We start from the raw sequence: 26,457 nt of genomic DNA, 5'->3' as shown, positions 1-26,457 counted from the left end.
TCCCAGAATATCTCTGTGTAGAAATGAACGTCTTGTCCAAGGTTTGAACTGATAGTGAATATAGACACAGAAATTTATATTTGGCATTCTCCCGGTACTATCATGGTTTAGAGTTCTCCAGTGTTAACATGTCTGGGCCTGAGGGGATAGTGAGGAAGAACAACTAATTGTCGGGGAAATCTGACCAAAGCTGTGTCCCTGTTCCCCATCAGAGAGGAAAGGAGCCTCAGTAAGTGGTCAGAAAGGAATCTACGGACTTGGCATGGTTTATAAAGGCAAAGTTGGAGACATGAGTTCCCTTGGAAGCCTTCACATTTTCTGGGTCAGGAAAGACATCCATCATGAGGGAAGACAGACAGAGTAATTAGACGGTGACATCAAAGCCGGAGACCAACAACTATAAAACATGGACCAATGGGCCAGGAGATAGCTCAGCAGGTAAAGGCACTGACACCAAACCCAATAACCTGAGTTAAATCCCTAAGGAAGGAGAGAACTGATTCTGCAGGTTGTCCTCTGACCACAAGTATGCCATAGCAAGGACACACAGGACACAGTCAAGAAAGGAATTAGTAAGTAAACAAACAAAATAAAAATTAAAATATGGGGCCATTGATTTCAGAAGGATGTTGATTTACCTAATTAATAACTTCTGAAGCACAACTGGTATCTTCGGTTGCCTAAGTGGTGTTCCATTGTCTTGTGTTCAGAGCCATGTTATAAGCCATGAAGAGGAGTTTAAAATAAACGTGGTACAGTCCTGCTTAGGAGTCCAGGAGCCACATTATCGCTTAAGAAAGATCCCGATATATTGTATCTAAAACAAAAAAATGTTTTCTTCTTTCTTTCCCATTAGCTAAAGGTGATCTCAAATTCACTATGTAGCCTGACTTCTGATCCTTCTGCCTCTAACCTCTTAAGTGTTGGGGTTTACAGGCATGTACCACCATGTCTTTTAAAAGGCAGGACTTGGATCAAACCCAGAGCTTTGTGCATACCAGCTAAGCATACTTCTATGGTACAATCTCCTGGTGCTAAACATATTTTCATTCAGGGGGTAAAATTTGAGAGATTTTCACACAATGAATATTGTATGAAGCATAGAAGAGGGGGCACAATGCTCTGTGGAAAACATCTCCGGGTCTTCCCTCACACACCCCATGAGTCACACACGCCTGTAATTGAAAAGCACTCGGGAATTAGAAATAGGAGGATCACAGTTCAAAATCAGTCTTCATCCTACTCCCTCTGAGTTTGAGGCCAGCATAGGGCCTATATTAGTCCTGTCTCAAAAAGGGGGGGCTGGGGAGGGAGATGGAGGGCCGTGTGAGAAAAGAAATTGCTCAGGTAAGTGTTCACTACAGTAGTGTGTAGCATCTTGACAGTTGATCCCAGCTGAGGAATGGAGCTCAGTTCCAGAAAAGTCCATGTGGAGTCCCGTTTCCTTCTCTGGACACCATCAAACAATGAACCATACTATGACAGACAGGGGGAGAATATTTTATAAACCCTGGTGGTCTATGTGGCTGCACATACCGACTGCTGTTCAACAGAACTACCACAAAGCATCTTAAAAGAGCACCCATCTGCTTGCTGGCCACGGCTTCAGACAGGGTAGCCATTTGGGGCTGTGATCTGTTTTGAGGCTTCCCCAACGGAATGATCCTGTCAGCTTTCTATTGCTGTGGGCAAAAATATCTCAGAAAAAAAAAATCTAAAGGAAGAAAGCTGTTGTGACTAACAGCTTCAGAGGTCCCCGGACATGGCCATTTGAATGTTGTTTGGGGGATGGCTGATGCCAAGCTGCTCACTGCATGGTAGCCCCGAGGGATGCCAGAGGGGCCAGGGCTAGAATGTCCTTTTTGAGGACTGTGTTTGTCCACACGGTAACTACTTTCTCTAATCAGGCCCCACCTCCGAAGGCTTCTACGCACTTCCTTGTATTGTATCAATTATGAATTTGTCATGGTTTAACCCTTCATGCTCTCGCTCACCAGCTAGAGGTCCCTATTTCTTCACACTGGGGACCAACATATGAGCCTTTGGGGCCCTACACACTCTGATCTCCAGTCAGGGTGCTGGCGGGATTCATTTCTTTGTGGCTATAGGAGGAACTTAAGTTGTTTCTTCCTGGTTTGTGTTAGTTGTTGGCTACCTGTAGCTCCAAAAGGCTGCCCACTTCCTTGGACTCTTGCAGCTAAGTCCACAAAACCAGCATGGAGATTCAAGAGAAGACGTGAACTAGTCTGATAAAAATCGTATAAACACACACAATATTACATATACCTCATTCTTTGACGGTCTTATCGATTAGAAGCAGGGCATAGGACCTCCCCATACTCAAGAAGGGTGTAAAACACCAGGAGGTGGTGATCGAGGGGGCAGCTTCACAATTCTGTGAGTGGCACAACCGAGAGATTCAGTTTGCAGAGCTGTCCTGACATCTAATGTACCGGTAACATTTCTTCCTGGGCATCTAATTTTCCCAGGGAGGTTCTTCACATGGAGGATTGAGAACAAGAACAGAACAGAACACCGTTTTCCTACCCTGTCCACAAAGGCTGCTAAGGCAATTTAAGGAGGCCCCACCTCCCAAGAGCTCATGGCTGTGCTGTGTGTGCAGTTAAGTCTAGTGGCTTCTGTGCAACTATTCCCTCCATATCTGCCAGAGGGAACTCTAGTGCATGGAGATGCCTTGTGGATTTTATATCTTCCCCAAGTATGCACTCAGGTGCTTTAAAAGCCGGGGCTGTTTTTGACAGGATCGTTTGCTCTGCATTTGCTTCCAAAAGGTTTGCAGCTAGAAAAAACAGAAGTGGAGTTCCTTGGAGGGAATTCCTTACACTGGTTCTCTGGTGCAGAGGAAGAAGGCTAAAAGTCAACCAGAAGATCTGCCGTCTTGCCCGTGCTTAGCCGCACAAAGAGAATGCATGTTCCCAGGGGGTGACCTTGAATGTCCACAGCAGCTCAGAGCCTCCCACAGCTGGATGGCTTCACCCCACTGTTGGACGGGAAGGTTGAGTCCTAACAATTCCTCGGACTTGTTGCCTTATTGTCTCAGTGGCCTTGTGGTCCTCGCTCATAACATGCAACTCAAGCGTCCTGCATTTTCTGACATCAGTACATAGGAAGAAGATACGATGTCCTTGGAAGACGCAGGCCAGGGGAGGCCCTTAACTTCTCAGCATGCAGCTTCTCCCCTAACGGCTCAAGAAGATGTACGTTGGACACACCCTAGCTCATTCCTTTTCCTGGAGCTCACTGTGGGTGCAGTGCAGTGCATGGTGGTTCCCTACCTAGAGGAAAGTAGACTCCTTACTGCAGTTCCTTCCCTAGAGCTGGGTCACAGAGAAGGTGTAGGACAGTGTAGAGTAGGCCTGGGATGGGCACTGGACAGAGCCAGGGTTGCCTTAGCTCCTCCTGCCTTACATCTGCTCCTCTTTGGCATCTCCACATTACGTTGTTACTATTCTAGCAAGGCTCAGGACCATGTGTGTGGGGGGGGGGGGGGGGGAAGAAGCTGGGAGAATGTGGACACTTCCCATGAACTCCAAGTATCCGAGGAAGCCCTTCCCAAGAAACTGTCCCTGAGATTAGGCAAGTGCCCAACAGCAAGTGCCCTAAGAGGCCCAATAAAAACATTAACTACATTTTTAGCAGAGTTTTAATTTTAACAACTTATGATTAAAAATACATTTTATAAATAATTTTTCCAGACTTGATTGAGGAGGGTTGTAAACTCTACAAAAAGACAGACTGCAAACAGTGAAGGATTAAAGAAATTACAAAAAAAAAATAATATAGCTATCTCCTCCCTAGGTAAAAATACATTATACATCACACAGCATTTCCTTTGTGCAAAAAAGTCTGAGCAGGTGCTGTGTTCAGTAAGCCAAACATTTACTGAAAGGGTAGTAAAGTGTAAATTGCATAATAATACAGGCACAGGTGAAAAAAATGAGTCTTTCTGCCCTAGAAGTTAATGTACCTTAGGTCACCATTTTACTTATAGTACAGAAGGCTGAATTTGGCCTTGTACAATGTGTGTGCACATATGTGTATGTGCACATGCACACACATGCGTAAGCATGACAAATATCGCTGTGATATTGAGTAAAACCCCCAAAGTATTTACAGTATTTTCAAAGGTGGTATTCTCTCGATCTGTATTGTCTATCATCTCATTAAATAGCTCTTTAGGAAATTAAATTAAACCACCATCTTCGGTCAATCAGTGGACATCCTCAGTTGAGACTTCCAGTTTACGCTGTGGGACAAAGAGGGTTCCAAAGGAGGTTTTGTTAGCACCATCAAAATCCATGTAGGGTGAGCTGGTAGGCTTGGTTGGTCCACCTGGGGTACGGAAGAAACTTTCACCCACCAACTGGGAACCTTTGGGGGTCACAGGAACAGGCTGATTGGAGAGAGCAAAGGAAAAATGGCATTAGGCCGACGGTGACTAACGCTCCCCAATAGACTCAAGACAGGGCTGGATGATTGATCTGTGGCATTTTGAGAGACTAATAAATCCTGATATCCACATGGAAAGCCCCTAGTTCCTTTGAATTATTGTTTGCTAAGAGGAGACAAACCTCATGGGTGCCTTGGGCATTCTTCTTGGGGCTCCAAAGAGGGGAACACAAGCCTCCTGATACAGATGATTCAATAATTAAGTTAAATGACAATGCCAGCCCTCGGGAGGCAGAAGCAGGAGGATCAAAATGTCAAGGCCATCTTCAAGTTTTAGGCTTATCTTTAAATTAAAGGCAAATACTCTTACCTGTTGTGGTCCTGCCCCAGCAACTGATTGTCCATTTAGTTGGCTCTGGCCCAGGACTGGTGAGTCATAGTTGGTGGCCCTCCCTTGCCGAAAGCTCAAGTTATCTGGTATGACACTAGCTGCTTCAACACGTGGGGACACAGGGACTGTGCCAGCTCCAGGCCCAGGGCTGGCAGACATCTGCACACTGGGGGAGATGAGTCCCAGGTGCTGCAGGGTGAAGTTGACAATGGCTGAGCTTGGGTTCTGGGCAGGGCCAGGGTGGCTTGAGTTGAGAGCTGGGCTTGTTCCCAACAGGTACGGCTGCCACTGATGTTGGGGAGACATAAGTTTCAAAGGTGTCACGTGAAAAGGGGGAAAGTTCACAGCAGTGAGTTCAGATGATGCCACTGGGATAACACCTGGCAAAAGGGGGGGGGGGGGGAAAGGGCTAAGTCTTAAGAGCAAAACGTTTGTTCAGGAAGATGATAAGGGGACTGCAGGCCAGCTCAGGTCTGAATGGCATCTGGCATATACTCACCTGCAATTGGGGAGCCGTAGATCCTGTGGTTCGGGGAAAGTGTACCTGAGTTTTCTGTGCTAGACAGCACGGATTCTGCCCCAGGGACGGGCACTGGGTGAGAGGGATTAGGTACCCGATGGAACAGGGTCTAAAAAATAAGGAGAAAGAATTTATTTCACACACGTACCAAAAGAACAGGGTCAGGTACCTTCCCCTTCCGGACCATCTCTTGGCTGTTTTTCTAGAGCACTCTGGGCCATTTATCTAGCCACCCAGATAGCCCAGGCTGGCCTTGAACCCTGGGTCCTCCTGCTTCAGTCTCCCTAGTGTTGGAACGACCCGTGTGTACCACCATTTTCAACTCAGAAGAAACCACTTGAGGCTCCTTAAGGGTAGGCTCAGGCGGCATATTATCTTTACACTGGCATCCCAACTCCTGCAATCAGATATCTCTGCCGGAGCGAAGCGTAACAGTGATAAACGCCACATATGACCCTGCTGGTCACTACTTGGATTGATCTTTAATTCGGAAGACTGGTATTCCCCTGAGAATATCTGAGGGACGCCGTTTCTAGGGAATTTAAATGGAAATACTTGAATCATAGCCCAAATAGGCTTTGGAAAAAAAACTAACACAAAATGTCTTACTGAGGGACTCTGAAACTTCAATGATGGATCTCTGTTAGTAACCCAATGGGGAACACTGCATGTTCATTAGGCAACTAAGTTTTTAGTGGGCCATTAAGGAGGACTAATATACAAAGAAAAGGTCCTCAAGCAATACTGATTAAGTGAAAGGAGTGGCTGAACTATAGTCCTAAACCATCCTAACCTTTTTTTTTTTTTTTTTTTTTGAGAGGGCCTTCATTGGAATGTGCCCCACCCTTTGTGCAGGGACCATTGGACCATCAATAGGGACAGTTGAGTGGGTGGCAACAGAGACCCCATGGCCTAGCGAATTTGCTAGCTGGCCTCCGGGTTTTTCTGACTCCTGATTTAGAACTAAGGAACTGCGCTGGCAGTTTCCTTGCACTTTTATTCTGACGAAACCTAGCAGTCTGCTCACATGCAAAGCAAACTGGCAGGGAGAAACTAGCGCCAATTGGTTCTATTAGAGACCCAGATGCCAAAAAGGCACAAGCTCCCACCCTATTAGGCCGCTGAGCTTTTCCTAACACAAAGAGTGTGTGGGTGCCCCCAAAGTCTGCTTTCCCCCTCCCGGTGCTGACTGGAGAATCTAAAGCAGCTCTTAGAAGCAGGGGGCTCCTTTCCATCCTTCTTCAGACTTTTCTTCTCTCTGTTGTCAAAACAACAGCCCACACTTTGATCCCTAGCTCTTGATCGGTCTCCTGGAGAACCGGGGAATTCAGAATCCATAGAGCTGAGAGATTTAAACTGTTTCTCAGGGGCCTGGAACTGTTCACACTGGGAATTGGTGCCTTGAAAGCTGTAGGGATAGAGAGCCCTTAGCCACTGGGGTTTTGGGTGTTTGTTGTACATAGGGGCTGCTAAAGTCGATCGACATCCTCTGTGATGGGACAAGGGACTGTGATTGCTGGCTTGACTCACTCAAATCTTTAGTAAGCCTGTATTACCCCTGAAATACTATGCCTCAACTTCAACAAATTACATCTACTACAATTCGTTTAGCCGATAGTAATTCCACTTTTTGAAGTTAGCAAAATGAATGAATTCGATGTTTCTTCCCTGAATGTGACCTCTTCTAGTCTGCTGAGTTCCCCCATCTTCTGATCATTTATCCTGTTGTTTTCTCTGCCTTTATGAGCTACTATTATCAGATACTTTTGCATTTATTTGAATACTGCCTTCATCTCCGTCCCCACATGCCTGGGTTCTCAGAACATATTTATTGAATGAACTTTGCACATGATTCATTTTCTTCGTACTGTTTGTCCAAGCTAAAGGAGAGTCCAAATAACTCAACAGAGATGAAGAGCCTAGGGGACACAAGAAATCTAAAACCCTTAAGCTGGGGGTAACCAGGGAACACCAGGAAACCATTGAAAATCACGCGTGCTGTGCCCACAGACAGTGTGGCCCTCACAGAACACTGAGTCAAGCCAGGGTCTTATGATTCCCCACAACCCTGGTATGTACATCAAGTGCAGGGGAATACTCCTCGAGACAGTGGGTGACATGAATGGTTTCCACAAGGCCATCTTCAGGAAAAATTCCAGACTCAAGCTGCCTTCACTAAACCCAATGCCAGATAAGGCCATTCAGCTGATACCGGGTCCTAGAGGGATCACAAAGCCCTTTATTGCATATCCTCATGTACACATTCCCTTAAGACCCACAAAAAACTGTAATGTGGCCATCAGGGTGAGCATATGAAGAAGCAACTGCCATCAAAAGGTGGGTGCTGGCTTAGAACCCTGATCGAGGTCAGTCCTTTTCTAACCTAGTGGATAGACGGACTGAGGGGAGAGGGGATGGGGGCCTGGGAATAACTTCATGACAAAGAAAAGAGGTGGAGAACTAAAGAAACAGCAGGGGAAAGGACGGACTAACTTCTGCTTCTGGGTTTAGTTGCATCTGCTAATGACACTGTCTCCGCGCACCGCTGTCCGGCAAATCAAGTTAGACCTCTGGCAAAAGATCCTTGATGTGATACCTGATGTGGGTGGCTAGCTTGGCCAATAACATTCAGTTCATTCTTTCCCAATCTAATCTCACCTAAGAAAAGAAATCACCTCAAGGGCCAACACCTTAGAGCCAATGTGTATTCACTGTACCCACAGGTTGACAAGATCAGCTTGGCTTTTCCACTTACACAAAAAAGACTGTGGTAAGTTTGAGGTAGGTAGTAGAAATGGGGGGGGGGGCAGATTCTCTTCCAGGCAACAGATGCCAGGTACATGACATCAAGCAAACCTTGAGGAATGACTCAGAAGGCACGAGTTAAAGGAGGCCCTTGTACCCCTCCGGTGACAACTGCTTTTAAACTATTTATGACTCTCATGACAGGTGCTTGTGTTCCAGTATGGGGTGGCCACCTGTGACGCTTTAAAAAGAGACCGAGTCAGCCCCTCCCCTGTAGGTTTAAAAATGTCCCTGCCGTCATCCCTACGTGAGGATTAGCTGTCTGGGGCCTTTGTTTGGATACGGGGACGTTAAAGGACAACTCTGTCTTCTGAGAGACTGCTCTTTGCTTTAGCAAACTTTACAAGTCATCTGTTCCTTATGGAGTCGGCCATAGGAATTGCTAAAAACTTCCAGGCACCATCGAGGCTGTACTCACCGTGGGGACATTCTCACGCGCCTTCAGCTCCTCCTTAGGTTTCTTGTGGAGCCACTGTCCTCCGAGGAGCCTGCCCTCTTTGTGCCCCGCTCTCCAGTTGTCTCCTTGCTTCGATTCTTTGCACCCTGTCCTTTCCGGTGCTGGCTGCAGGCTTCCGGATCTGCTGGAGGCATCTGTGGTGGTCCTCTCAGTGGGGGCATCTGTGGGGTCCTTTGGATCCAGTAGCATTAGAGGAGTGGGTGGGGCAGACTGCTGGGCTCAGGCCATGGGGTGGTGTCAGCATTTGGGCTTGGGCAGGTTGCAAAGTAGATGGCATAGGATGGGCCCGAAGGGGCCTGAGGTAGGATCACAGGCACTGCAGGTGACAATGGACTAGGGATCAGGGGGACCACCCCCAGGGGCTGGATGAGGGAGGGCGCAGGCAGTTCCAGCTCGGTGCTCACTGCAGGGTCCAGAGGGGCCAGTGGTTTGTAGTGCCCAGATCTTGCTAGCTTTACTTTCACTTTCTTCCTGGGTTCACTAGAAGAAAAGAGATAAGGGAGCATCATGGAACTGCTTCGCTCCTAAGCGTTCTGTCTGCATCTGGGTGGGCACGCATACACGTGGAGGTCAGAGGCCGACGGGAGCTGTCTTCCTCAGTGACTGCCACCGTTTCAGTGAGCCTGGAGTTCATTAGTTAGGTCAGCCAGTCAGTGAGCTCTAGGGATCCTACCGTGGCCATAATGCCACACTGGGATTAAAGATCGGCGCCGCTATCAAGTGAGCTGAGGCAGCCAGCCAATGAGCTTCAGGGAGGAGCCTCCAGTGGCCATACCTTCACTTTGGGGTTACAGATGGTTGCTGCCATACCTGGCCTTTCATATGAGTATAGGAATCTAGATGCAGGTCCTCACGTCTGAGCAGCAGGCATCTTATCCACCAAACCATCCCCCAACCCCTGCAATCTACCGCTTTTTGCCCAGGTCACAGCCATACTTTGATGAAAACAGAGGCAGTTGGTTTTCTTTTCTTAAATGACTGAGGACAGGTATTTTAAAGACTGTCTCTCCAGTTTCCATAAGCGATGCCTACCCTTGAGTAGAGGCAATCAGTTCTAACAACATCACCGAGACAAGGCAGCCCATCCTGTTTCTAGCTGCGAGGCCAGCCTACCTTGACTGCTCTTCCAACTGCATCTTGCAGGATAGCAGCGAGCTGAGCCATCTTGGTTCGGGAGGGGGGGAGAATTTTGAGAACTCTCAGCTGGCGAAAAGAAAGTAGAGGGAAGATGGTCGGGAGCTAAAGATTAAGTATTCATAGGGAAGAAAACGCAGGTATCAAAAAAAACACCAGAAAGCAGCCATCTGCTACCTAGTTGCACAGCAATTAAAAAACACTAAATCCCACAAACTGCATTTAATCTTTATAAGTTATATAAATATATATAAGCTATATATCACATATATGTGTATGTATATACATATATTATCATATATGTGTGTATATATACATATATATTCATTTATAAGTTAGACTTATGAGGGATGAAATAGGTTTAAAGAAAGCAGATCAAAAGTAATTCTGAGAAGAGCCTGACCTCCAGGAAAACATACCTTTGCTGCTCTTGACAGGGCTGCTGGGGGCAAGAACTGATTCTTCTCCGATCACTTTCTATACTTTTTTACCAGTTTGATAAGAGATGGGTGCCGAGTGAAGCTGGGTTTCCCCCGTGTAGAAAAGAGGTTTTTGGCACAGTTCTCTTTTGCAGACTGCTCCACCTCTAAGAAGGAGGTGGGTAAGAGGCATGACTGGGCTGGAGCCTGAAAGGGAAAAGGCCAGTATATTAAAGTCCAGTTGGTCCTGCTTCCTTCTAACAGAGTAAATCAAAATGCAGCTCTAAAACCATGTCAGGGAGCAGAGGCTGGAGAGATGGCTCCATGGTTAAGAGCCCTGGATATTCTTCCAGACGACCTGGGTTCAATTCCCAGCACCCACATGGCAGCTCATAACTGTTTGGAACTCCGTTTCCTAGGGAACTGACACCCCACACAGACATACATACAGGCAAAACACCAATGCACAAAAGTTAAAATAAATAAAACCACATCAGGGACAAAAGGGCAACAGTACAGACAGCCACTGTGTGCGCCTGCTCTAAACACTCTGTTTTCTGGAACCTCATCAAATCTCCTTCAGTGACGTCACAGATAGTATTTCAGTGCGGCATCACTGATGCCACGGTGCACAGCTGGCCTTCCACATCTGAGGAGGACTCGCTCCAGAATCCCTCTTACGTGCCCAAAGCTGCAGAAGCTCAAGTGCTTTGCACACAACGGCATATGCACGCTCAGAAGCTAAACACCTCCTCCTGTCTACACTAAATCATCTCTTGGTTACTTGAAATACCTAATAGAATGCCCATGGCTGTCACATATTATTGTTTAGGAGATTAGCGACCAGAAAACATTTGTACATGTTTGATGCAGACTAAAAAACATTTCCAACTTATGGATGAACCCTTCAATATGAAAATCGTGGATCTGGAGAGTGGACCGTATCTCACAACCAGAGGAATGCCAGTGTGCATTGACTATTGGTTTTCCTCTTTTGGTGATGTATAAAATCTTGCTTATTTCTCCTCAGGGGGGTGTTAGAGTGGGTGGAAGGCGGAGACCCTCCTGCCTGCTCCAGTTGGGCAGGCCCTTTCAAGAAATGCATTCCATGGTGGATTTGAGGAGCATGGTCACAGAAGACACTGGCTAAGGACACACACTAATAAATATCGTGGCTGGGGTTATGCAGCTGTCACCACAGCTCCAGAGCCTCCATTCCAAATTCTTGTACCAAAGGACCTCTCCCTGAGAGTGTCCAATGTCAGAGCATCCAACTTTCTTTATGAGCAAACTGCTTTTCCAATCATCTACAGATGGTCTTCCCATGGGTGGGGCTAAGCAGAAAGGAGGGGAAAGAATCCATCTAGATTAAAAACAGAAACAAGCAATGAAAGGAAAACAACAATAAAACCCCATACGCACCACTAGTATTTGGGCTGATTTCTGGGCCTGTCCATTTAAAAGCTGGCTTCCGACCTCTTTCTTCCGTGACATGGACTTTCTTGATGAGATCCAGGCTACTCAGAACATTAGCAATGTCATACAACCTCCTAATTTTTGCTGTGGGGAAAAAGGAATGAAGAGCATTAAATAGAATAATGAAAGATGACAAGGATTTTGCCTCCTAAGAATGTCAGATATGCTCAAGAGCCATCCTGCCTCCTTTCAAGTTATTCTAACAACACTGCTTGGATTAAAACAAAAAAAAATGAGTTTTATGTATTTCAGGAGTCACTGCTGGTCCTGAATTTTGAAAGGACAGTTGGAAGTGACTCAATGAGATGGCCCTGCTTTATAAAAAGAAACATTCCTGGGTGTCAGAATAGGGAAAAACAGAAACAGGGCAGCGTTGGAAATGTATGGATTTTCTACCCATGATAGTTTAGTGAGATTCACAGTGTCACAAACTTGCAAAGTTCTGTATCACCACAAACATATATACTGTCCTTGCAAAATTTGCAAGACATAGATCTATTCACTTTACATAACTCACTTGTCTTGAAAAGCTTTGCATTAACAAGTCTTCCTTTACATCCATGTTCAGTGCTGTGGGATTAATGCTTTTGTACACTCATATTGGTTTAATAAAATACTGATTGGCCAGTAGCCAGGCAGGAAATATAAGTGGGGTGACCAGATTAGGAGAATTCTGGGAAGAGGCAAGGCAGAGATGCAGTCACCAGCCAGACAAAGAGGAAGCAAGATGAGAAATGCCTTACTGAGAAAAGGTACCAAGCCATGTGGCTAAACATAGACAAGAATTATGGGTTAATTTAAGTGGTAAGTGGCTAGTTAGTAAAAAGTCTAACTAATGGGCCAGATAGTTTATTATTGATGCAAGCCTCTGTGTGTTTCTTTGGGACTGAAGAGCTGCAAGGCTTGGTGGGACAGAAACTTCAGTCTACAGTACAGAGTAACAAACTGACTCTCCCTCTTCATAGTCCCCACTAAAAGTTTCTGTGGTCCCAGTGATTCAGCAAGCGACACATTCCACAGTTACTAGAATGGTTTCCAAGGGTATGACTGACCAATGGCAATGTTAAGCTGAAGAGCACCTGGTGACTCAGAAAAGCATCGACCAATGGCGGTGTCAGGATGTGTTTTTCTCAAATTATACTTTCCCTAAGAACTGTCAGAATTACTGCCTTACTCTCTCCTTGATCCTGTCTTGTAGATGCGCTGTCAATCAAGGAATATCTGGGCTAAACTTCTGCAGACTGGTACAGCTTTTACAGAACATGTCATCTCGAGGCCAGGGACCACACAAATCTACAAAATGCTGGCCTCTCAGGGCAGCTATGCCTTGTATACAGCTGGATGCCCAGCAGCTCACATCTGGGTGATCCTCCAGGGGAGGCAAGAGTGTGGAAGGTTGCTCTTGCCTGCTTGGCTCTTTCCTCCACACCTTTCCTACAATGTCTGGCATAGCCATGGGAAAAGAGCTGGTTAGGAACCAGCAAAATTCACAACAGCCATCTGGCTAAACTGTTTCAAAGTAGCAGGCCATCTGTGTTGCAGGGCCATTGGGGACAATTTAGTGGGAATTATTTATGCCATCAATGATCAGTATTAGTGGAGAGATGAGGTCTAGTAGCTGGACCTACTTTACGACTGATTATTCATTTAGCCCTGGGGAATATTTACCATGTAAAACGGGGAGAGAGCTATCGTATCAGATGACACCATAGTGTCGGACCAGTAAGAAGGTTATACGTCTTGGTTGAATTCCGCCAGTTAGCAGCAGCAGCATCCACCACTGTGGGGAGGATGAAATAGACAGGTACCCAGAGATCTGCTCAGTGCCTGGTCAAAGGGAAGGCGACGCTTTGTTGTTCATGAATGGATGCCCAAACCTCCTGGGTAGTTGTGGACACTTACTTTTAAACTGCTTTTATCCAGATCTTCACATGGTCTTCCCCAATTAAAATCTTGGCAGCGATTTCCAGGCTCACATATCTGCGGCGTGGACACCTAGACAGCATCACAAAACTTCTAGGCTCATCACTCGTAAGGAACTTGTCTTTGCGGCTGTTCACGGAAGCTGCAGAGAAGGACGGGGATTAGGGATTAACAAGAAGGGAAAGCCAGCAAGCCTTAAAAATAGCACCTTTGGACCAGCCAGCCCACAGACGTGGAGTACGCCCAAAACCTCAGCGCTAGGCAAGGGGAGACAAGAGGACGATCAGGAACGTGAGGCCAGGCTGGGCCCAGAACCTCGACTCACCAGCCCTAATTTCCATCCCCACCCCAAACAAGTGACAGCAGCTGCAGAGCAGCAGGCTCTGTGGTGGTTTTCACAACCACCACGCAACATCACCTCTCACCTGCCCGGAACTCCACTCCGGGGAGTTCGACAAAACACATGTCTGAATGCCCATTCTGGCCAGTGTTTGACTTGATCACGTGGTCCTCTATGGCACAGCTCTTAATGAAGTCAAACTCTTGTTCGTATTCTTTCCTCTTGATCATCATGATCTGCTCGCATATTGTTCTCTTCCCCAACGCTCTTCAGAGTTCCCGAGGGTTTTGGTGAGATTGTGTCGGCCGTGCCAGGTGTACCGGTTTTTGGCAAGGCGGCTCACCATGTGCAAGCTCTCTAGTACATTCACAATGTCATAAATCCGTCGCCGTTCAACATCTGCAAAGAACGCGTGGCGGTGTGTTAGCAGGATCAGACTTTCACTGTGTGTTCGAAGTGGAATAAGGCTTTCCTATCTGTCAGCAGGTGCATCTGAACAACACAGTAATATAATACACATAACAGACACTACGGAGGCCAGAAAGACATGGCTCCCTCACAGGGAAATGAGCCTGTTTAAATTACAGTCACCATCTTCCATCTTCCCAGGGGTGCAAAATGCATCATAAGGACAATTGTATTCTAATGTGTGTGGTGGGCCATTGTCACCAGCACCTTACTGTGAGGACACAGCTCAGACTTGCTGCAGTGACAGCGAGGACGAGGCATGGCCAAGCCTCTCAATAGTCTAACTGTTGCAATTCTGAGCCCATTCCTTATTCCCCTCCTTGTACCCACATTAATCATATCACAAGCACGCAGTGCTTAGACCTGGGGCTAGAGAGATGGCTCAGTGGTTAAGAAGCACTTGTGTCTACCAGAGGACCAGAGTTCTGTTCCCAGTACCCATACTGGGTGACTCACAACCACCTGCAACTCCAGCTACAAAGGATTTCAGCGTTCTTTTCCATCTGGTCTCCAAGACCACACACACACACACACAACACACACACACACACACACACACACACCACACTTTTCACACTCCTTTTTAAAGTGCTGAGGTTTCAGAAAAATATAAAAAAATCCATGATGTCGTTTCTTTAAAACCTACATAAAAAGCAGAAAGGTCTATCTCTTGGGGTCTAATTTGGCCCATGTTCCGCCTACCATCAGTGACGGTAAGACTACCAACTCTGTGGCTCTTAAATCCACAAGGGGATTCAGTGTTCTGCATGGTGGGATTCTCCTTGTTTTAGAAACTACCTTCACTGCTAATTCCAATTCAATACTGGACAGAGTAACTTAGCCTTTCTGGATAGAGCACCCCTAGTGGCCTCAACTGCCAGGTGAGAAGGAGCATAAAGAGCTCTACCCTGGCTGGTCCTTCACCCAGAGCCCTTCTCCCCGATGTCCTCCCAGACCCTCTGCTTATCTTTCAAGCCCTGGACATTGGCTTGATATGAGCCCTTAGTTTATGCCAGGAACACCGCTCCCACACACTGCTGGTCCTTCACCGTTTTCTAGATATCCCCCCTCCTTTTCTGTAGCATGTATTGTCTGCTCACACAAGGTCAGTTCCTACCATGTCCTTTTGCTCTGTAGCCGCTGCTCCACTGAAGACAGGTTCCAGTGAAAAGGGAATTTTGCCCTTTTTGTTCATGGAGCTATAGATGCTCCTCTGATGAATCAAAGAAGAGTACGCACGTACGCTAGCCAGACAGGGTGCATGTGAAGAGCAGATGGACCCAAACAGCATAGTCTTAAACCATGAAGTAATGTTCCTGCTTAGAAAGGCCATCTTTTCCTTTATGGGGTGATAGCTATGTATTAAAACACTATCCTGAACACACTTCTTCAAAGTTTTAGATTAAGATGCATCCGGGGGCTGGAGAGATGGCTCAGCGATTAAGAGCACTGACTGCTCTTCCAGAGGACCCGGGTTCAATTCCCAGCACCCACATGGCAGCTCACAACTGTCTGAAAATGCAGTTCCACGAGATTTGACACCTTCACACCAATGAACATAAAGTTAAATAAATCATTAAAAAAATTTTAAAAAAAAGATGCATCCGGGCTGAGGAAATGGCTCCATTGGGAAAGCGCTAACCTGAGTCAGACCCCAGCACCCAGCTGAAAAAGCCAACCCCATTTAATTGGTGAGCCCCAGATCTCCCAGTGAGACTCATTCCCAGAAGCTGACCTCTGACCCTTTGCACACGAGAACACACATGTACACCCATACTCTCTCTGTCTCTGTCTCTCTCTCTCTCTCTCTCACACACACACACACACACACACACACATAGATATTTTAATGACTTCAAAGATATGGTATCTGCCAGACTCCTTTTTGGCTCTAGAATCAGGTCTACACCAGTCTCAAATGGCTGAGAGGCAGAGTCTCAGAAGCCATCCCTCTGTGCAGCTATGGATACGCTGGCTCCTCAAGGCCAAGGCCAAGGTGAGGGTCAGAGTCACAACTATTTGTAAAAACAAGTTATGAAACTCTACTTCCTTCCTGTATAGCTCTGGAGACAACCTGAACCCGGAAGCCACTCTCCATCGCCTTTTGTGAGACTTCTAATTTCCACAGGGCCTCATTTACATCTGTGGTGATGTGAGTTAAGTCCCCGGACTTGCTGTCATTATTAGCCATGCCGACGACTAGCATACTCACTGAGCTCCTCGGCCACCTCATCCAGGCAGATGTCATTATTCACAGCAGGGTTGGGGTACCTAGGGTACCGCGCTAGGAATTTGTGGCATAGCAACCCCAAGCTTTTCTCTTTTCGACTTGGCTGAGATTTCTCAAACTCGTCTCCAGATAAGTGTTCCTACAGAGGAAAAGACAAACAATGTCTCATTCTGAAATAAAGTTTGACAGACTTATTGGGGACATCTGGGCGAGATGACTTAAACTTCTTACCCTCCCCCCACACACACACAATTTGGATCACTGCAGAGTTGGGAGTAGAATTAGAATGGTCTTAAAAGGAAGCGTGGGATGAAGGCCGCTCATAAGGTCCAGGATTCCCAGTGTTGTGCTTCAAGGGTACAAACTCTTTTTATGCTCAGCAGGTCAACAGCAGCCTTCCAGCGGCTGATTGCTTGACTCTCTGTATTCACCCCCCCTCCCTCAACAAGCCCCCAGCTGACACGAAATTCCTCGCAAACCTACATGCAAACAGTCTCTAGCTTCAGGTAATCCACGGTTGTCAGACAGGCCCCTCTTCTGATCTCGACTTCTGATCTCTGGGCTCACCGCACTGATAAGCATTTTCAGGTTGGCTGTGGGTGTCCATGGCTCTCCTTGGCAAACTTCCTTGGGCTTGGTTGGCGTGGTTAAAGGACCCAAGTCAGGCTGGATCTCAGCCAATACTATGTTGGCCTTCGAGGACTCTTGCAAGGGGCTTTTCATCAGTCCCCTTTTATGTGGCTCAGAAAAGAGGTTTTCCTGGTTTGGAAGGAAGTCACAGCTGAGTTCATCGCAAAAGAGAACCTATCAGAGAGTTTTCTATCTTTAAAATGGATTTGCCCCATGATCCGAGAATCAAATCAATAAATAACTTTAATTACAGGCCTTGTCTTTAAATTTTATTTTCAGATAGGAGAGCTGTAAAGACAGCTTGGAGCTCACACCCTTTCTTACTAGAACCAATCTAAGTGACCTAAATTCCTAGAGGCAGCCTCTACTCATGTCAAGCAAAGGCCTTCAGGACCAAAGCCATTCTCCACCTCGCTGTGTGCAGTGGGGGCTCACTAACACCCTGCTGACCAGGAACAGAACCAAGCAGCGAAGCTGAGGGTGCCCTTACGGTTAGACTTATCAGGAAGGGCTTCATGCCTACCAGCAAGACTTTTGACCAGAAAAAAAAAAATCTGCTTTCAACATCAACTTTTGAGGCACAGATACAGAAAATAGCCAAGGGAAGTAGCCATTTAAGGTCTCAGGGCCAGTCCCTGCTTAGGAGACACAGTGGTAAGCTAGCACTTCATAAGGCTAGTGGGGACTGGGATTTTCACTTTGGGGAGGGCACCATTCTTAAAAAAAGAAATTGCTTGGGAAACAACAGCTCAGAGAACAGACACCCACTGTTCCCTCAGTAACTTTAGGAACATGGGTTAAAAATCCTGTATTACATGACTATTATCAAGCACTTTCCAGTGTGTATTTCTGCTGAAGTTGGCATTTCTACTCAGCAGAAGAGGACACCAAGCTGAGAGATCTCATAAGACTAGCACCTGAATTTGGCCAGCCCAGTTCTCCCTCAGGAGGTGCTGACCCAAGGGTGGCAGTTTCAGTGAAACTATTTAACTAACACTTAAAATCGACGGGAAATTTATATAAGTTCACTTGAAGAAAAAAAAACAATCCACACAATCCCACTGTCAAAGTTTTTTGTAATTTTTACAAAATACTTGCCATAAGTATTAAAAAAATACTTGTGTATGTGAAACTTACACTAAACTATTGAAACAGAGAGATTACTATTCCTCTTCAAAAATAGAATTTCCTTTGAATTTCTGTAACAACAGTCAACCAAAAAGGGACATCAATGGCCCTATTAAAGGAAAAACTTTAGCTGTTACTCAGGAACATACAGCAACGGTGTAGACTTAACTTTAAAAATACTTTTGGTTCTCCATTTGTCAATTTCTCATACATTTAGTGTGTCTTTAAAAAACGAAAAATCTTAAATTCCTTCCCAAATTCGAGTGGTTCAAGAAGTCCAATCGATCCTATTAAATTTTTTTAGTATCCTTAAAAAAAAGAGAGAGATGAGAGAAATAAGATCTGCTGAAAATGCATTCACGGACACAGGAGGACCCCTGAAACAAAGAAACGAAAAATGACAATTCGGTTATATTTGCCCCCCTCGAGCAAAACACCGCTGCTCTAGGCAGATCGCGCCAACAGACAGCAATAAATTCCTCCATCAAACCCATCTTCTGTCACAAGACTCCAAGTTAACACAATCTGCAGTGACAGTCCTCTCTCACGTTCAAAGACAGCTGTAGCAAGCACCCACCTGTGTACTGATCCGGGCTGCGGATGGAGCGTACGAACCCGGGTACCAATTGGCACACACCGAGCTTGCATCTGGGGAGATGCTAAGTTTTTTCGCCTGACACACACGTGCACAGGCTCAGAAGGAAGGACTTGGGAAATGGTCCTGAGAGCAACCCTCCAATTCAGCCTTTGCGCTCTAAACGCACGATGGGGCATTTACAGAGCGCTTCAGGATTTGGACCCCTTCTTTTAGATTTGTTTCAATATAAGCAGTAATGCGGGGCTGTGGAGGGGTCTCCCTCGGTGCCTAGATCACTGCGATGCAAAGTAGGTTGCGCTCCCAGCCAGGTACAGTACCCTGCAGTAGCCTGCTTCCCGCCGGGCGCACGCACTGGCTCCTCCTCCCCGAAACTACACCGCCCCCGGGGGCCGCCAGACAGCATCTCACGGTTTCCAGGGCGACGGCTCCCAGCCAATCAGAACGTCCGCTTCAGGCCTGCGATTGGCTAGAGGTCCCCGGGGCGGGGCCGGACCTTCCGCCTTCGATTTAAAAATTTGGCGCGGAAAGCTGGACCGTGGCTGGCACCGCCCCCGAGTGCGCGGGGCTGGAGCGCGAACGAGCCCCTCCCCCCGCCCTCTGCGCGGGAGCTCGGCTCCTCCCCACGGGCCCGGCTGGGCGGGAGGCGGGAGGCGGGAGGCGGGAAACGGCCGCCTTCATCCTACCCCGCTTGTGATCCCGCAGCCCCGCCGCGCCAGTTAGCTCCCCGCTCACCTGTCAATCCTCCTCCGGGGCTGGCGGCTCCGGGCGGCCCGGGCTCCTGGCTGCGCGTTTCCACCGGTCCGGGAGCCCGCGCGTCTCAGGGAGACTCGCTCAGCCCGCCGCGCAGAGGTGGGTGCCCGGGGGCGGCACCGGGGCCGAGGCTGGGGGGGCGGCGGTCGGGCCGTGGGAGCGTGGCCGTCCCGGAGCAGTCCAGCCCCCGATTTGAAATTAACCCGCTCCCGGCGCGAGCCGCTCCCGCGGGCGCGGAGCCTCCCCTCCCCCCACGCCGCTCTCCCGGCCCGGGACCCCGCGCGCAATCGGCGCCTCTGCACCGCTGCCGTGGCGAATCAGGCTGTAGGCACCTCCCTCCGACCCCGCCTACAGCCAGACTTGGGGAAAAGTCCTCAAAAACCTTTCCTTTTTTTTTCTTTTGCAAACACCCTTTATCCGAGATCGAAGTTGGGGGATGAAATTTGACTTGTCCAGGGCTGGCTAGCAAGGGCACGCGGGCTCCCTGCCATCCTCAGCTTGGGGCCATGCCAACCGGTGCACAGCCCGGGGTCTGCTCACCTGCCCTCCGGTCCCCAGCGGGCCCCCCTTCCCATGCCACCCTTTGCATGACCATGCTCAGCTTCTGCCCTACGGCTTCCAGAACGTATGAGAAAGAAGGAACTTCGGTGTCCGAAGCTGACGGGCGCGGGGCGTTGGCGGATCTCTGAACACGCAGGTGTGGGAGTAGGCGGAGTAATGAGGGAAACCCGCCAAGCCTGACCCCAGCGTCCCGCGTCTTCCTTTGCTCTTCTCTCACTTTTCCCGCTTTTCCTTTAGGAGCCCCGGGCTTCGGCCTGGTGTATCGTACAGGTCTAGGGAACTTCAAGGGTTAGGAGACCCTCTCGTCCATAATCCTCATTTTGCAGAAGTGGAAACCGAAGCCCGGCGACCCAGCGCTGCCTTTCCGTGCCCGAATCTTTTTGTGCCCGCCTTAGCCTTACAACGTTTCCCCTTTTCTGATCACTCCTGGGGTCGCCGGAACCGCAAGTTGCCTAACCCGCTTCCATGTAAGACTGTGTTTTGGGCTCTCCTCACTTTTTATTTTGTGTCTTTAGGCTCCAGAGGAGCTTGGGACCATTCTGCCTAAGTTCCATCACTGAGCTTGGCCATCAGTGAAAACCATCCATTGCTGACTCCAAGCAAAATAATATGTTTTTCTTTGGTGGTTATGGTGGGGATGCAGTAATACCGCTGCGGGAACCAGGTGCGCAGGAAATACACCCTGGGCCAAGGTCTAGGTAGCGAGCCAGAACCTCTGTTCAATTCTAGTAACTGTCAGACATGCGGGCGCCAGGGATCACCCAAGTAACCCCAAGACCAGGATTGGACCTGAATGTTCAGATGCTGTGCAGAACGGGAGGGCTGCCTGTAGCCACTGATGTGGAGGTAAAATAAAGCCCTGCTAGGAGGCAGGGCTGGAGGCTCTCAGGACAAATAAATCTTACTGAGCCCAGGTACACCTTTTAACTGTCGAAGCCACTGCCTGCCAGGTTACCTCTCAAACCTCTCAGCATCACTGCTTAGAGCCCCAAAGGGTTAAGTGATATCCAATTTATATCTAGAGCCAGAAGCAAAACTCAGGTCCCCCTGTTGTCACTTCATATACCCCAGTGCATACCTCAGAATTCTCAGGACAGAGAAGTCAGTGACTTGGAGGCCAGGGTCCCAGCCATTTCAAGCCCTCCCTCAGCACAAGAGGAAAGGCAAGATAATGAAATTTTTGTTTAACGGTGACTGCCGTGTCAGTTATAACCAAACTCCTGAAACAGGATGAGGAAAGGCTTGAAGTCTTGACCCCGTCAGTCATAAGACTGAGAAGGAAGCGAGAACCTGGAGACTTAGCTCACGGCAGAGTGATGACTTAACACGCTCAAGGCCCCAGGGTTCATCTTCAGTGTCAAGCGCACACGTCTAGTGTGTCAGTTTGAAGCTAGGCCTGGCTCCAAAGGAAAGAGGACTATGAAAAGCCTTCATGCTTATTGCTCGAACAGGAAGAGTCAGAGGCCAAGCTGGAAGTAATTTTTCTTACTTTCCCTTCAAGTATGTTTTCTAGTTATCGATTATATAATCCAAGAAGATTTTCGTGCTTTTGTGTCTGGTCACCCGTGTTGCATAGTAGCCCATATCTCGCCGAGTTCGGCCAGTCTTTCCACTTTGCTGTCATCCTTCTGGATTACACAACCGAGAGAGTTGTGTAACATATTCAACGATAAATAAGGTATTATGAAAAAAAGAGATACCAAAGTGGGGGGGGGGGATGAGAGGCATTACTTGAGATACCGAGATTCAAAGGCAGCCTATGGAATCTCTAAATCATGTCCCTCTGGACCGTCAGTGGGTGTAAGAGGAGCAGCCAGCTCCTTCCCCCATGTCCAGGATAAGATGGAGGTCTAAGTTCTGACTCTGACAGCCCCCTCCGCCCAGGTGCTTTTGTGACTAGCTGGCTCAGTGTGGAGACTCCTGTGAATTGGCATGACTGCCCCTAACCAGCTGCTGGGAACATTAAACTAAACAAATCACCATAGATGTTCACAACCAGATCTCAGCCCTGCCCTGTTCCTTGAACAAGATAGTTATTCTGTGAGTAAATGGTGTTTCAGAGACCAGGAACAAGGGACTTAGGAGAGTTGGCACTGGTCCTGGCCTTGGGGCTGTGGTACAGGGCTTGGACAGAGCTTGCTCTAGGAAGGGCTGAAATCCTGCCTGTTATACTTGCTATGGGCAGCTGCTCCTGAGGCCCGGGCACAGATCTGCAGCTAGGGACTCAGTGGCAGCAGCTGCCATTGCTGCTGTATATTGAGCAATTACTGCCCCTACATTTTTAAAATACCTCGAGGAAACAACATAAAATACTAAGGGTCCCTTTCCAGAACGGGTGTCTGAATTCTGTCATTATATGAGTGTGCCGAGAATCTGAAACTGTTACAGAGCCGAGGTCACGTCCTCTTGTGCTTATCAGGAGATTGGAAGGACAGAGTTTTCCCCGTTTCAGGACACTGCAGAAGTATGTCCTGGTTCTGGGGATTAGAGGCGGGGATTGGCCCCATACACCAAAAAAGTCTAAACCAAAGCAGAACCCTGTAGCCTCCCTGATGAGCCCTTGCTGCTTTTTCTCAAAGCCTGTGGGGAGGAACCTCTGTGTGGATCCCTTCCGGGCAGATGCCTCACATCCTGTATGAGTGAGAATCCCTAACCCTGTACTTGCCTTTCTGCTATGGACTCCTCCCTCTGACCCCACTGTGTCTTCCCAGGGAGCAAGGAAGATGACTTTGTTCTCCTTTAAACTCCCCAGCATCTAGCCTGGAGCCAGGCCCAAGAAAAGGGTGTGGTGAGTGTTGGCTGGTTAAGGTTCTGCCTTAGAATGTTATCCTACCAAGAAGGGAGGGATTTTTTTCTTTTTCTTTTTCTTTATCTCATTACCTACAGCGTCAAGTCCAGATGTGAACACACACTGAGCATTCTATAAAAAGAGAGAAGTGGCTCTCATAATGACCTCATCTGATTAATAGAGGGCGCATACGCTCGCTCATAGACAGCTTAGCTAGATGCTTCTCACTCATTCACTAAAGCGTGTCTGAATGTCAGCCTGTTGCTCTGAACCTGGGGTTGTGTTCAGCATGAGGTTCAGGATGAATTGGCTTTCCTTGAATCCCAGCATTAAAGCCAGCTCCACTTACTCATGACCTTCTCCCAGACTTGTGGCTTCTGAGTCACTGGAGGTGGCTCTGCCCCTACCCCTCCTGAAGTGGTTGCTGACTTTGGTATAGATGGGGCTGTTGAACTTCAGCATGTTCTCCGGCCTTAGAGCAGAGTGCTGCAGAGGGAGAGCAGGCTCTGATGCTCATGCCGTTCCCAAATGAGGTTATGGGCAGTCACTAAGAGCTTTAGCAACCCACTCCCAAGCCCTGAGCCGGTTCTCTGCTCATGCCCAGGCCCTTCTGAACACCCTTCAGGTATGAATTTGAAGATCTGATTTGTTGATCAGCCCCACAATGCTCAGGTCTGTTGTGGTTGAGTTTTACTCCCCCATCGTATACCTGTCATACCATAAACTGCCGCATCTTCCTAACTTGTGTAGACAGAACAGTCGCGGCCATTCCCACCGAAAATGGCCAGTGAAAGCTCAGAACGTCTCTCAATGTGGAAAGCATTGGAGTAAATCGACAGTCTCATGGCCTCAGCTAGGGATGAACTGTGTCTGGGTTTGCCCGTGTGCTGTTGGAATAGGCTGCACTTTATTACAGGTTCAGTCTTTGGGATCAGCCGTCACCGTTTCAATATTAGTTGAAGTATACACCCCACTATGACTGGACTTAAGAGAGAACTCACGGGCAGAGTGCTTGCCTAACATTCATGAGGATGTACGTGGGTTCAGCCATCAGCAGCAAAAATGATTTCATCGACAGAGAACGATGTTTGCTGGGCTGGCTTACGGTCAATGTGCTAGCCAGGTCCTACCTGGGTCCCACTGTGGATGGCTGCTTTAGGGGGACTCACACTTGGAAAGCAAGCACTGTCTAGTCATCTCTCTTTGAGGTAGGATCAGTGACACTTAAAAGACAGAATGTGAGTCTGGAGTGATGGCTCAGCAGTGAAGAGCACACACTGCTCTTGAGGATCTAGGTTCAAATCCCAGCAGCTCGAACTCCAGAGTACCAAATACTTCTGCTTCTGAGGACACAGGCGCTAGCACGGACAATACCCGCGCCCCCTCCCCACGTCCCCTCCCCCACATACACACGATTAGAAAACAAAACAATACCTAGGATTTGGAGTAAAACAGACCTTGCTTTTAAAACCCCCATATTGTTATTTCAACTTTGTAGACTTAAAGCAAACACTTTCTCAGCAACGCCCTCCCCACACTCACACACAGATACAATAAAAGGGGAATTAAAATGTACCCCTGGAGGGGCCTGGCGAGGAATAGGCGAGTTCCGGCATGAAAACCAGTACAGTGTTTAGCATATGCTAAGTGCCCAAAGAAAGCTGCTATATATTGTCATACATAATCTAATCCAAAGCAATCCACACATATGCATATCTCTACTTTTTATTTTCGCACATCCTAACCGCCACAGTGAACTTCCTAGTTGCCAGATAGAAATGGTTTCTTCTGGTCGACTGCCTGTGCATCCTCTGTCCCTTCCCCACCTCCCTGTTTTGTCTGCTGTCTTAAGGACATAGTATCCAGAGTTGCGTGAGAAAGAGATCCTGAGTAACACTTGGAGATAATGTGTTCTTACTAGAGTTAGTGATTGTAACTTGCCTGGCTCATCGGCATGCTGGTCAGGAACCTCCCCCTGAGTTTTCTTCTGCCTTTTCTCCCAGAACACAGACGCTTAGTGCTGGAAGCACAAGCCTGGCCATGGAGTTTGAGTCCGTGATTACTGGCCAAATGGCTTAGAATTCAGAGAGCTCCCGCTCTCAGCCTTCCTTCTCTCTATCAGGAAGTATCCGGTCACTTTGTGCCCCAGGCCCCTCCTCGGTGAAAGGGGCTTCATTGATAGTGTGGGAACCAAGCTAATACGTGGGGGAAATCACCGTCTGGAAGTCTTAGTTGCCATTTGATGGTAAGGAAATAAATGACCTTAGCGATCTGATCAAGCTCCTTCCTAGCTCATTAGTTCCACCCAGGAAGGTACCATTCACGTGTTCTTAGACCCCTTCGAGCTGAGGTTGTCTCACTGTGACGTCAGGAGGCCTGATGACTTAAATCTCTGGACCCTGTTCAGTTCTCTGCTGGGGTCAGGCTCCCTTGGAAACCAGAACCCGCTAGGCTTTGAAGCCTAACGACCGGGGCCCATCCCTTCTTTGTAGGTGGACAGCTTTCTGGCCATTAGACAACTGACTCAGAGCGTTCATGACATTTCTTGTTGGCTTATTTTTGAGATTATAGTTTTATTTCTTCTCTCCAAGCCTTCCCATATCGCTACTCCTTGATGTCCTTCAAATTAATGATCTATTTTCTACCAGTTGTTATTACATGCATATCGGTATTTGTATATACATATATATTCCCAAGTATAACCTGTTGAGTCCGTCTAATGTTACTTGTATGCGTGTTTCAGGGCTGACCATTTGGCAGACAACCAATTGTTGTGCCCTTTCCTGAGGAGGCCCGTCTCTCAGCTTTCCTCAGTTGTTCATGCTTTTTTGTGCAGGGTTGAGGCAGTCTGGCATGCCCACTGGTGTCAGGACATTTTTTTTAAACTGGCAGCTGTTTGGCTCAAGTGGGTAATTGCCTGCAGTGAGACATCAGCTGGGAACTGACATCTCCAATGACGAAGGAAATAAAAAAGGATCTGGTTGAGATTCTTCTCTATACAAATTCCAGTGTCCTGTGAGGCAGGTCACTGCATGGCATTCCCGGTGACTAAACCATAGTGCTTTGAACCGGGGTAGAGCCCTGGTCCCCTTGGGTGGGCTTTCAGGGAGTGGCAGCAGCCACCTCTCAGGCTGTCCTGGCCCCCTGGATCAGGGGTGTGCAGCTGTGTCAACAGGCCTTTGAAGTCCACAGTCACCGGATGACTGGTCAGCAGCCCCCGGGACTGTCACCGCACACACACACACTCCGTCACAAGAGATCGCAGAAGGCTTGTGGGAGGAAGCTCTGCCAGAGGGAAGGGGGGAGGACACTATCCAGATTCGCAAATTCATTCATTCCACAGGGGTGGCTGCCACTTCCCCAGGCTCTGCCTGCAGGTCCACATAGTCGTCTGGTTTATTTCGCTCTGACCTGAGGTGCTTCCAAAAG

The 26,457-nt window shown here is 47.9% G+C and overlaps 1 protein-coding gene across 1 annotated transcript; it reads right to left on the bottom strand.

Annotated features, from left to right (window-relative positions):
• Positions 1-3,833: 3,833 nt before the first annotated feature.
• E2f8 (E2F transcription factor 8) lies at positions 3,834-20,254 on the bottom strand. The gene is given in 27 exon segments (XM_042054052.1): positions 3,834-4,414; positions 4,781-5,065; positions 5,067-5,104; positions 5,107-5,181; positions 5,301-5,369; positions 5,372-5,430; positions 8,525-8,591; positions 8,594-8,672; positions 8,674-8,757; positions 8,759-8,848; positions 8,850-9,063; positions 9,697-9,725; positions 9,727-9,750; positions 9,752-9,786; positions 10,137-10,167; positions 10,169-10,204; positions 10,206-10,319; positions 10,321-10,343; positions 11,559-11,696; positions 13,511-13,543; positions 13,546-13,677; positions 13,961-14,121; positions 14,123-14,154; positions 14,156-14,274; positions 16,556-16,712; positions 17,057-17,354; positions 20,220-20,254. Coding segments are annotated over 27 exon segments (2,640 nt in total). The 3' UTR covers positions 3,834-4,231.
• Positions 20,255-26,457: the final 6,203 nt, after the last annotated feature.

This window comes from Arvicola amphibius, chromosome 12 (genome assembly GCF_903992535.2).
Source record: "Arvicola amphibius chromosome 12, mArvAmp1.2, whole genome shotgun sequence".
Taxonomy (NCBI): domain Eukaryota; kingdom Metazoa; phylum Chordata; class Mammalia; order Rodentia; family Cricetidae; genus Arvicola; species Arvicola amphibius.
The sequence above is the reverse complement of the archived record's forward strand: the minus strand, read 5'-3'. Positions and strand labels throughout refer to the sequence as shown.